Genomic DNA, 12,928 nt, shown 5'->3' with positions numbered 1-12,928 from the left:
ATAAATATATACAAAAAATGTATCTACAAATAAAGAGTACTGTTATACATGAGAAGTGACCTGGTGAAAGATACCAATCACAGACAATTCACAAAGATTTAGTTAATGGAAAGGACAATTTGATAGAAAGTTGAAGTTCTGACCAACTATTTACAAAACTGAAGCAATGATTCTGTTCCTCAAGTCCCATAGGGATAAAAACAAATAAGAAATTTACATGACTAATGTCATGTTTCTGCTAGGTTAAATCACTTCAACAAAATAAAAAAGCTTCACAATTACTAGCATGCTTGATGGCTTCCTATTAAAAATAAAAATGTATTACAGGTCATGTTTAAAACACAGTTATCAGTAATGTGATTCCCCTTCCTCATTACCCACAAGAATTTCTTTTGCAACTGTAGCTGCTGGATCATCCTCCCAATGTCCTTCAAGTTTTTTCAGACTGACAGTAGGTTTCATTTCCTGAAGTTGCTTCAACACAAGCTCAGTGCAGTCTTTAAGAGTCTTGTCTAAAACTATTTTTACTTTATCACTACACTGAAGTTGTGATGGGTTGGCAAACTGTACAAGGGTTTCACTTTCAGAACAGGACCATGTAACATTACTACTTGCCAAGGAGGTCTTTTCATTGGATTTTTTTGAGTTTGAATGAGACCCTTTTTTGGTTCCACTGCTATGGTAGTCTCTCTCAGCATTCTTCTTTTGCTTCACAGCAGACTCTTCAAGGAACTTGAGGAATGATACTTCAAATCCCATAGGCTTAAATGAACTCCAATCGAAAGTTGTGGGCTGCTCTTCAGCGGTCTGAATAGCAACAGCAGTCTCTTCCTCCCTACGCATGCTACTTAATTCAACTGCCAGTACTTCTTCAGGTTTCTCAAGTCTTCTCTTTTTATTCTGAGAGAGGTTTTTTTCTTTATTTGCTCTCTTTAAATTATTCGATTTTTGCTTTTCTGAGTGGCAGGAGACAGTTTCCTGAAAGTTACTATTTACACTGGAAGAGGTTTTAGCTGGATTTTCAGCACACGTGCAATCCTCATTAATCAATTTAGTAATGAAGAGTTCTGTCAGTTCATCCACTTCATCTTTCTCGCCTTTTTCAATTTCACTCTGTGGTAATGCAGAGGTACTCAAGTCATCATTGCTCTCTGGCAAACATGGATCAGACTCTTTCACATCACTTTTTTTATTAGCTTCCTCTTGTTCAGAGGATGCTTCCTTTACTTGTGAGACAGAGTGTTTTTTTGAGACAATAAGAAGATTTCTGTGTTGTGAAGTAAATGCCTTAGATAACTTATGACATTTATAATGTCTAATTATATTACTCTCACTTGTAACAACTGAGGAACATCCTTTTATCATACAAGGATACTGTGTTACAAATCTGCTTGTACATTCAGATAAGGCATCATTTATAGCCTTTATCGAATACACATGTTTTCCACGTTTCAGGGAATAAGCCTTGTTTTCTTGAATCTGCCCACTTTTTGTATTCTTGCTTTCCAAGTTAACGTTTTTCTTTCGTTTGGTCTTTATCGACAATCTGTTTCCTTCCTTTCCTGACCTATTGTGTTTCAGTCCTCTATGTTTAGACTTTATTGGCTTCTCTTGGTTTGCCTTGCTGGAAATATTTTCCTGACCTGGTGTTAATCGCCTGGGCCTTATTAAGTGATCTTTATGCCTATCGTTATGTTTATTAAAAATGTGTCTTAGAAGGTTTGATCTAGTTGCATACATACGATCACAGCCCTCACAATCACACTTGTATATGCCATCTTCTTCTACTTTGTTTGGCCTTATCTTAATTCCATGATCTGTTTCAAGATGTAGAATATAGTTAAAATAGGCTGTAAATGAAGATTTACACTGAGATTGATCACATGAAAATCTTCCAACATCTAGGGCTGATTTCATGCTTCCGATTTCCTCAGGAGTCATCTCATGAAGCTTCATATAATGCTGTATCAGACTAGTAATCTCCTGAAATATTCTCGAGCAGTCACTCACTTCACACCTGAATTCTTTCACAGTCTGTTTGGTTTCAACTTCATCACATTCTTCTTTACTTGGCTCACTTTCTTCTTCAACCTCCACAGAGAAGGCAGGCAAATCTGATTTGTGAACAGCCTGGTAATGAAGAATCAGGTTTTGCTGTATTGTAAAAGCTGCAAAACAGCCTTGATGGACACATCGGTATGGTCTGTAAGGACTATATCTAGTAGGAAACTCAAGAGATTTGGTTACTGGTTTCCTGCGTTTTCTTTCTTCTTTCTCCTTCCGATGCCTCCTAATTTTGCGTACTTTTGGTTGTATCTGTATATTACTGAAAGACGCTGCATTATATTGCTCTGGAGGGACAGTAAGCACCTGTGGAGGTTTTTCCAGTTTTTCAGGATTTTTTTTTTCTGGGATTAGCTTTTCTGGGATTTTTACAGGTTGTATGACAGCCTCCTTCTTTACTTCAAGTCCTTTAACCAACCGAGGTTCGTTTTTACTTTTCATTATTAGAGTCTGCAGATTTTTTATTTCAACAGGCCGTTGGGTTATGTTTATAGCTTCATTATGAGATCGTCTTCCATAAGGTCTTTTTATTTTTAATTTTACCATTTCCTCTGTTGTGAAGTGATGCACCAGCTGACAGTGTGCTCGGAGATTCGAATTTCTTGTGAATGTTTTTGGACAGGTAGTTACAACACATTTAAATGGGGCATACTTCAATTGATGTTTCTTGATTTCCAGTATCATTTCTGCAGTGTATTGATGTACCTTGCCATAGTGTTTAAATAATGCATCCTTTGTCATAGCACTATAATCACAGCCTTGGTCCTGGCACACAAAAGGCTTGTGGACTTTGTCACTAAATTGAATATTGCTTGTCTCTGAAGATGGCTGGGCCACGGATGTATTCTCAGTTGATACAACAGCAGTAAGCGGTGCTAGTGTATCCGCTGGAGGACACGGAGATACACTATCAGACACCTGACTGGATGTATCATTTTCTAATCTCAGTTTCTGCAAACCCTCTAAAATTTCCAACACTTGAACATCATCCTTTTGAGAAGTTTCAGGTTGAGAAGAATTACTCTTTGCAGTGATGACATCCCTAGTGTGTACTGCAAATTGGGTATGGTTGGGTAACTTAACATTCTGTGAACAGTTTGCTGGAGGGAGTTCTGTAGTATTTACTTGTGTATTCTTGGTTGACCCAATGACAGCATCCTGGATTTCATTTTTTACCTCAAGTATTTGGGAATTCATAGCAGTCTTAATTATTTCAAGGGTTTTCTCAAAGTTCTGAATAACATTGTCCTCTGAAATCTGTAAATCAGAATTTCCTTGAGCACAGGCATTCAGAGTCATCATTTGGGAGTCACCATTTTCAGTTTTTATTGTTAAAGGAGCTAATGCTGCATGAGACTCAAGATTAGTTTTGAAGTTTTCTTTGACACTGGGCACGAACAACTGATTGTCAACATTATTTAGTTTTTGTGTAAGATTTTCCACCAACACCTGAGACTCACAGTTTGCCAGTAAGTTTGATTGAAAATTATCTGTTGGTACTTGCACACTCCCTTCAATGCTTTTAGCTAGAAGCCCCATTGTTGTTAAATCGTTTACTACTAATTTTTGTGAAGAGTTAGGTGCAAGCAATGGAGTAGCTGCTTTTTTCTTTCTCTTTGAAGCACTGCTCCCCTTCTTATTCAAGGTACTTGATCCTGAATTCTTGGGACTATTTATAACCGAAACTCGTGAACTATTACTTGCAAAATTCTGTGCTGCTGCAACAGAATTAGAAAATGAGCCAGGGCACAAGCCATTTTCAATAGTCTTTAGCATTAAATCATCTGTTGCAAAAACAGGCAAATTGTTGCAGTCATCTGATGAAGGAATTTTGTTGTTTAGGGCCCGGTTTTGGTTTGTTAGTAGGGTACTTGGGTTGCAGACTGTCTGCAAGAGAGGGGATACAGTTGGATTGGAGAGAACTGCTGCATTCATTTGAGTTGTACCAGTGACACAGCTAGTTGTAACTATATGTGGAAGCATTTCAGTGTTATCAAATGTACTTGGAATACCTGCAGTTTCCAAGGCTTGTTTAATAATTTCATTTCCTTCCTCATTCCCACTCGGATTAAAGTTAGCCACACTAGCCCGTGGAAACATGGTCTGCAAAAAAGCAGCTGAACGATTTTCAGCTGCAAGCAACTGTAGGAATGATGGATCTTTAAAACATGCTTCTGGATTGAATGTAGACTCCTGGGGTTGCTGCAAGTTTCCTACATTTGAGGAAAGAATCATACTGGCAAGTAGAGAAGATTGTCCATTAGTCTGCAGGGCTTCTGGAGAAATTTCTGATCCCTCAATGGGTTTACAAACAGATCGTTTAGACAAGTGACCACCAAGTGATCTGGGATTAGTAAAAACTCTGAAACACCTACTGCAGATAAATTTGCCATCTCTAATTATTGCTGGCCATTTTGCTCGCTTGTTATGTTTTGGCTTCCTTTCTTTTCCATTTGGACCCCGTCCACGATCCTTTTTCACCTTTTCTGAAGCTGGAACTTGGGAGGTGGTTTCACTGAAGTTATTTTCACTATTTGCTCGAGAAGAAAAAATTGGTTCATCAACACTTTCCTCCTTTGGAAAAACAGAACTAGTGTTTCCTTCTAGCTGTGATGAAAAATGATTTGTATTGTTTTCCAGCTGCGAGAAGACTGAATTTGGGACATGGTCTGCTGGTGAAGGAAAGAGAGAAATGGAATTGCTTTCGGCAGGTAAAGGAAGAAAGGGATCTGAACCACTGTCAATATTCAAAGGCATAACTGTTTTTGCCAGATCTTCTAATTGTGAAGGTAAAGTCGCATTGGATAGATTTTCCATTTGGGAACATAAAACACTCTCAGGTTCACTTTTAATACAGACTGGATTTATGACACTTTCCACTGTTGGTATCACTGGATTAGATAAAGTTTCTAAGTGGGTTGGGAAAAGTGTATTTGAGACATGTTGCAACTGACTTGAGCAAGCAGCATTTACAGTAGTTTTGTTTTGTGATGTAAAAGCAGCATTATTGGGGTTGTCTACTTGCGATGGCAAAAAATACATAATCTTTCCATCACTAGGCATATTTTGCAAATTGCTGGGTTTTCTGGTTTTCTTATTCTTACGTTGCATTTTAAAAGCAGCGTATTGATCAGGGTGTGCTGCCTTCATATGTTTGCCAATACTTTGTGAGGAGTTGTAGGTTCGAGTACACCCCTCAACTTGACAGTTAAATTTTTGAACTGGTGCTGCTGGTGGTACAGCTGGAACTAAAGAACTGCTTAGGCTGGACTGTGATGGAAGAAATATAATACTCTCTAATGTCTTCAGGGGCAAATTAAATGGATTAGTTGCATTCTTAATACTGTCTTGAAGTTCAAGTTTGGAAATGGGTAAGTTGTTTCGATAACCTGTCTGATTCTGCATGCTGAAGGGCATCATATTACTTACTTGTCTTTCTAGGCTTTTTGATGCAAGAGCTTCTGTTTTTGGTGTGTCTGAATTTACAGAAATGTTTTGAATATTCTGGGATTGACTGAAACAATCCTCCTCCTTTCTTTCCTGGAAAACTGGAAGACAAGAATCACTGCAAGAATCTTCTGCTGCTGAACACAACTGCCGGACTACAGATTTACTGGTATCTATTTTACTGCCTGCAGAAGCTAACTTTCCTCTTCTTACAAAGTTATCCCGGACCTTCTGGCTAAGAATAGGCATCCTGATGTTGCTGATTCTAATTGTTGCTTCTTTCTTTACCAGACCAGTGACAGATTGCTCCAAACCATCAACAGACAGGGAATCAGCTTGCCTCAGTGTGCTGGCTGATTTATTTGCTCTCTCTGTCCCAATTGATTCTACTTTGATTTGATCCCACACATTACTTTCTGCTTCAGTAAAGTTACTTGTGTTATTGTCTAGAGAAGAGATCAATTCCTTTTTTACAGTGACCCCTTCAGGGTTTTCATTAGCTTTTGAAGACTGAATGAGATCAGTTCGATTAGTTTGGCCTTCAATCTCTAACACTTTTTCAGGCTGCTTATTATGATCTTCACTGTGTTTTTCTAGTTCATTCTGAGAACGGTAAACTTTTCCACAGCCTGTGAATTTGCAGGTATAGGTATTATAGTGTTGTGCTTCATGATCATAGAGCAAATATGCTTCTGAAAACACTCTGCCACATTTAGGAAACATACACTTTGCTCTAAAGACTTGATGTTCTTTTCTATGAGTTAACAGCTCAGCATAACTGTTAAAACCTGCCTTACATTTCATCTGTATGCAGATGTAGGGCTTGCTGCCACAGTGCATTTGTAAGTGATCGTTGAGGTGAGTAACACTTACAAAATGTCGTCTACAGTACTGGCAAATCACTTTTTTGCTTTGCATTTCAAGAAAACGTTTTGCTTCTTCATTATCTTTATGCCCCTTTGCATGTGCAATCAAATTTTTAAAGTATTTAAAACCTTTTTTACAAAATGTTACCGGACAAGTGAATTCATTAACAGGCAATGGTTTTTGAACTGGTATTATCTCTGGTACATAAGGTTTATCTTTGTCATCATTTTCATCATCTGAACCATCGTTATCGTTGAACACTATGAAGTCTGCTGAATAAAGACTATTCTTTTTAATGGGTCGTTGTTCCTGCTTGGATATGGCATCAGCCTTCTGATTCTCACTGGTGGTTGCTATTTTAGGAGGTCTTCCCAATCTTCTCAGTGGTTTCATAGCAGCCAGTCTCTCTTTGCTGGACTTCTTAACATGTAGAGTTACATGAGGAACAAAGGTTTCTTTAGAATTAAAATTGTGTGCACATATAGGGCAACTGTAAATTCCATCTTTATAGTGTTTCTGTGCATGCCTAACTATTCTATGACCAAGGAATTCTTTGTCACATAACACGCAATACTGCATGTAGGCTTGCCAGTTCCTAAACCTAGCTGATATGAATCCCCTCTCTCTCAGTTTTTTAATTTCTCTCTTTTTCTGCTTTTCATCTCTTATGCCTTTAAGCAGGCTTGTAGCTTCATCAAAATTGCCAGCAAGACCATTCAGAGAAGTTTCTTTATTCTCCTCTTGGCAGTCTTCAACCTTCTCATATACTTCACTGTCATTCAACTCATCTATTGAAGATACAATGGATGCCTCCTCTCCCATCAATGCAAGACACTGACGTTTTAGAGTTTTCCAGTCCCAGAATTCTGGATCAAAAGGCCACTGAGTTTTCAATACAAGCAAGAGCTCGCAGCGTAATGAATTTGGTATTGGAAGATTCTCTTCATCATATTTCTGGTCAGGCTGATTATACAGCATTTCAACAGCATAGTATGCATCCACAGTGGGCTCAAGAAGAAATTCACTTAATTGACAAGCACGTTTAACCTCCAAATCTTCGGGCAACAAACAGGAGATAGTCTTGCAAATGGATATCTTGACGTCTGTGTTTTCACTGGATTCCAAGCGCAGTGCTTTCACACACAGTTCAATGCAGGTTGCAAGTCCAGCAGCTTCAATCTGCAATGTACAAAGATACAAATTTTAAAAAGTCAATTTACTTCAACTGTTTCTGCATTTGTTAATACAAGATAATTTTCATTGTTAAATCCTGAATTTCAAGAAATTGTAAAGGCAAATCATAATAAGGCGTTTATTATTCACATTTTAAGTTTAAAAAAATGATAGTTTAGTAGCTCACACTGTAGAACTGTGCACCACAATGAAATAAAGCCCTGAGCATTATGCTTTGCTTGGGTTACTTGGTTTCCAGGCTGGTAAAGGAATCTGAAACACCAGCCTTTTTAAAATTCACACACAAATGAAAAATGCAGAAGGCTCCCCCATGTTGCCCTGTTAGGATTACTTATTTTAGGAGTGTGTTCAGTAGTTCAGTCTTGTACTGATGAAGTACTGGGCCTTTCCCAAACAAAACCGACCAATTATGCCAAATTGTATGTTATAGTTTTGAGAGGGACTCTGTTGATATCAGATTCATTTAACTTAGGACCTTCAACTTAGGACTTGAATTCTGGTCACAGAAGCAGAAGGTAAGTGTGGTAATCAATAAGTCTTCTAACCTTCCTAGTTACACTAATTATAGCAGTACACACAGCACCCTGATTCTCATTTACACTAAGGCCACTTTACACCTCCAGGCAGAGACTTGGAGGGATAGCTCAGTGATTTGAGCACTGGCCTGCTAAAGCCAGGGTTGAGAGTTCAATCCTTGAGGGGGCCACTTAGAGAACTGGTGTAAAAAAAGCAAACAAAACAAACAAACAACAAAAAAACCTGTTTGGGGATTTGTGCTGCTTTGAGCAAGGGGTTGGACTAGGTGATCTCCTGAGGTCCCTTCCAACCCTGATATTCTATGATAAGTCTCATGACTAGAATATTGGTATAGAGAGGTATAGCTTATTCAAGGACAGACAGGGTAAAAAGGGAAGAGGTGCTGCATTATATAAATCAAGAATGTATACACTTGTTGAGAGATAAAGAATCAGGTGAGCGACAGATCAGTTGAAAGTCTCTGGGTAAAGATAAAATGGGTAAAAATTAAGACTGACATCCTGGTAGAGATCTACTATAAACTATCAAATTAGAAAGAGGAGGTGCATGAGGCATTTCTAGAACAAACACCACAAATATCCAAAGCACAAGACTGGGTAGTAATGGGGGATTTTAACTACCCGGATAACTGTTGGAAAAGTAATACAGCAAACACAACATTTCCAATAAGTTATTGCAATGTATTGGGGACAACTTTTTGTTTCAGAAAGTGGAGGATTTAACTGGAGGACAACCATTTTATACTTGATTCTGACCAACAGAGAAAAATTGGTTGTGAAGGTGGAAGGCAATTTGGGTGAAAGTGACCATCGTTCTAAGGAAAGGAAGGAGTGAGAGCACAATGGCAAAAATAAAATAGCAGACTTAAACTACGAGAACTGGTACATAGGTCCCATGGGAAGAAAATCTAAGGGACAAAGGAGTTCAGGAGAGCTGGGTGTTTCTCAAGGAGATGATATTAAAGGCACAACTGCAAACTATCTTGATGCAAAGGAAAAACAGTATGAGGGCAATATGGCTCCATCAGGATCTCTTTAGTGACTGCTAAATCAAAAAGGAATCCTACAGAACATGAACAAATTGCTAAGGAGGAGTGCCAAAGAAAAGAACAAGCATGTAGGGACAAAAACAAAAAAATGAAGGACCAAAATGAGTTACACCTAGCAAGGGACATAAAAGGCAATAAGAAGAGGTTCTTTAAATATATTAGGAGGAAAAGAAAGACAAAAGAAAGTGTAGGTCTTCTACTTAGCAAGGAAGGAGAGCTAATAACTGATAACATCAAGGCGGCTTAGGTATTTAATGCCTATTTTCTTCAATCGTCACTAAAAAGGTTAATGTTGACCAGATTCTCAACACAATTAATACTATCAACAAGGGAAAAGGAATGCAAGCCAGAAGTGGGAAAGAACAAGTTACAGAATATTTAGGTAAATTAGAGGTATTCAAGTCATAAAATTCATCCTAGAGAATTTAAGGAACTAGCTGAAGCAATCTGAACCATTAGCAATTATCTTTGAGAATTTATGCAACATGGAACGGCATATGTAGTGGGGCCCCGCAGGTGTCAGTTTTGGGTCCGATACTATTCAATATTTACATTAATGACTTGGATAATGGAATGGAAATTTGTAGATGACATCAACCTGGGAAGGCGTGCTAGCACTTTGGAGGAAAGGATTAGAATTAAAAACAAAACTGACCAATTAAAGACAAGAAGAAATTCAATAGCCTGGGGCAAAGTACTTCACTTGAAGGAAAAATCCCATGCACAACTACAAAATGGGGAATAACTGACTAGGTAGTTATACTGCTGAAAAGGATCTGGAGGTTATAATGGATCACAAATTGAATATGAGTCAACAATATGATGTAGTTGCAAAAAAAGGCTAATATCGTTCTAGGGTGTATCAACAGGAGTGTTATATGTAAGACACAAGAGGTAACTGTCCTGCTCAACTTGGCACTGGTGAGGCCTTAGCTGGAGTAATGTGTCCAGTTCTCTGCGCCAAACTTTAGTAAAGATGTGGACTAACTGGAGAGAGTCCAAAGGAGAGCAACAAAAATGACAAAAGGTCTAGAAAATCTGACTTATGAGGAAATGTTTAAAAAAAAAAATAAAAAAAAATAAGGGTATGTTTAGTCATGAGAAAAGAAGACACCCAATAACAGTCTTCAAATATGTTAAGGGCTGTTATAAAGAGGACAATGATCAATTGTTCTCCATACCCACTGAAGGTAGGACAAGTAGTAATAGGCTTAATTTGCAGCAAGGGAGATTTAGGTTAGCTATTAGAAAAACTTTCTAACCATCAGGCTAGTTAAGCTCTGGAATAGGCTTCCAAGAGACACTGTGGAATCCCCATCATTTGAGGTTTTTAAGAACAGGCTGGACAAACACTTTTCAGGGATGGTTTAGGTTTACTTACTCCTTCCTCAGCACAGGGGCTGGACTTGATGATTTCTCGAGGTCTCTTCCAGCTCTACATTTGTATAATTCTGTTACATTTATATTCACTTTAAAGTCCCGCTACACCGCCGAAGAGTGTAAATGAGAAGTAAGGTGATCGTATTTATGAATAAACAGTCCTATTCCTAGGTCTTAAATTTCTACTATCAGGGAGAATGATTCACAGCTCATTCAGTGAAGACTTCTGGTTTTTAGGAAAAATATTAGGCATATAATGCACATGGCTCAAGGTCTGGACCACAACTCTTCATGCAACCAGTTGTTTCTACCCAATCCAAATTTAAAAAGTAAAGTAATCTTTAATGAAGGAAGGAGTAGGAGGACAAGTGAGTATAATCCCACAGGATATACTAACTGAAAACAACTTGTTTTTCCTCTTAAAACAGTTATCTATGGATCCAAAGCCTATAGAACAAACAACTCAAGGGAGGACAAGACTTAAAGTGATTAACATTAAATAATACAAGCAAGACGTAACGGAGACTTGAAACAATGGGTGACCCTACATACAAGATTAACTGAGATACACGGATTGAGTTTAGGATACAGAATCAGTTCTAAATCCATAAAAAGCAAAATACTTCAGAGTTAAGTCGTAACTTAACCCCTCAAAGCAAAATCATACCCTTAATGGTGAATCATAAAGCAACAACCAAGTTGTTTTTTGCCTTTTACAATTTGTTTAAAATGTTAAGAGACGGTCTCAAATTTTCCCCCTCAAATCTTTTTCTTTCCCATTTTATTTTCATTAATATTTGAAGTATAAAGAGTATCAGGTCCTTACATTCCTCTCTTCACTAAAGTAACTTGTCAAGCTATTTGGAGCGTAGGACTCATGTTACAGGAGACTGTATCCTCAGCTATAGCTCTCCAGTCTCCCAGCTGCTGAGCTGCAACATCTATTCCCCCTCATGTCTACAATGAAAAGTTGTAATAAATTAAATCAGTTTAGTTACTGCAACCCTTTGTGTCGACATTCTTAAGTCAATTTAAGGGTGTCTTACATTGATTCATCTTAAGTGAATTCCTTACCAACTTAAGCCAAATGGCTATGAAAGACTCAAACCGATTTAAGAAAGTCTACCAAAAGGGGGATGCAGTGATGTAATTACATCAGTTTATAAATGTACAGATTTACTTAAATCGGTACAACTTGCGTAAGTAGGTAAGGCTTAGGGCTCGAAGGTTTAATGTACTTGCTAGCTGATATCCAGAAAATTTTCAATCCTGATCTGACGTTCCATTCAAAATGCCATGAAAATACACCACCTAGAGTATCCTTACCTCTGAATTAATTACTTTAATCAGGAAGAATATATGATAAACCGTCTTAGTTAACACCGAAAGTTGACGACACCTCTCTAGATACACTTGTACAGAAGGCTCTACCCTTTGCTGCAGTTTGCTCCAGAAGAGAGTCAATTCCCTGGAAACAGAGAGTTTTAAAAGACAGAATAAATGGCAGCACAAACACAACCACTATATTTGATCAATTTGCGTTCTTTTAAAAAAAATATGAAGGATGAAAACAGGATTTATGCTGCCTCTCTAAAAAACCTAACAATTCATACTTTCTTTTATAGAAGATCATGGTTCACCTGTTCTGGGGTTTATTAATAGGAGTATCAGATGTAAGACACAGGAGGTAATTGTTCTGCTCTACTTGACACCGGTGAGGCCAGAGCAGGAATACTGTGTCCAATTTTGGGTGCCACATTTTAAGAAAGATGTTGACAAAATGGAGAGAGTCCAGAGGAGAACAACCAACGTGATAAAAAGTTTAGAAAACCTGAACTATGAAGAAACCCTGTTTTTTTAACCTATGTTTAGTCTTGAGAAAAGATGACTAAGAGGGAACCTGGTTAAGTCTTCAAATATGTTAAAGGCTGTTATAAAGAAACGGGTGATCAATTGTTCTCCATGTCCACTGAACGTCGGACAAGAAATAATGGGCCTAATCTGCAGTAAGGGAGGTTTTGGTTAGATATTAAGAAAAACTTTCTAAATATAACGGTAGTTAAGTAGCGGAACAGGTTGCCAAAGGAGGTTTTTAAGAACAAGTTAGACGAATACCTGTCAGGGATGGTTTAGGTATACCTAATCCTGCCTCAGCATGGGTGGATGGACTACGTGACCTCTTGCGGTCCCTTCCAGCCCTACATATTTATGATTCTATGTTAATGCATAGACTTTATGTACACATTATTTCTTTATTATATTTAATTACTCTGAAAGCTAGCATTATAAAGTTAGATTGTTACACTTATGCTTTATTCAAGTAAAAATATGGAGGCCAGACTGCTGCTTCATAACAAAATAAATTAGAAAACAACAAATCTGAAGGTGTAA

General features: G+C 37.9%; 1 protein-coding gene across 1 annotated transcript in view; it reads right to left on the bottom strand.

Annotated features, from left to right (window-relative positions):
• Positions 1-203: 203 nt before the first annotated feature.
• Positions 204-12,928, bottom strand: part of ZNF292 (zinc finger protein 292) — a 61,851-nt gene continuing 49,126 nt past the window's right edge. The window contains exons 7-8 of the mRNA XM_065401580.1: positions 11,864-12,005; positions 204-7,557 (exon numbers count right to left, since the gene is read on the bottom strand). Coding sequence (XP_065257652.1) covers positions 349-7,557; positions 11,864-12,005 — 7,351 coding nt within the window. The 3' untranslated portion in view covers positions 204-348. The remainder of the gene's footprint in view (positions 7,558-11,863; positions 12,006-12,928) is intronic.

Source organism: Emys orbicularis, chromosome 3, assembly GCF_028017835.1.
Source record: "Emys orbicularis isolate rEmyOrb1 chromosome 3, rEmyOrb1.hap1, whole genome shotgun sequence".
In the NCBI taxonomy this organism is placed as follows: Eukaryota; Metazoa; Chordata; order Testudines; family Emydidae; genus Emys; species Emys orbicularis.
This window is presented reverse-complemented; position numbering and strand designations above follow the sequence as displayed.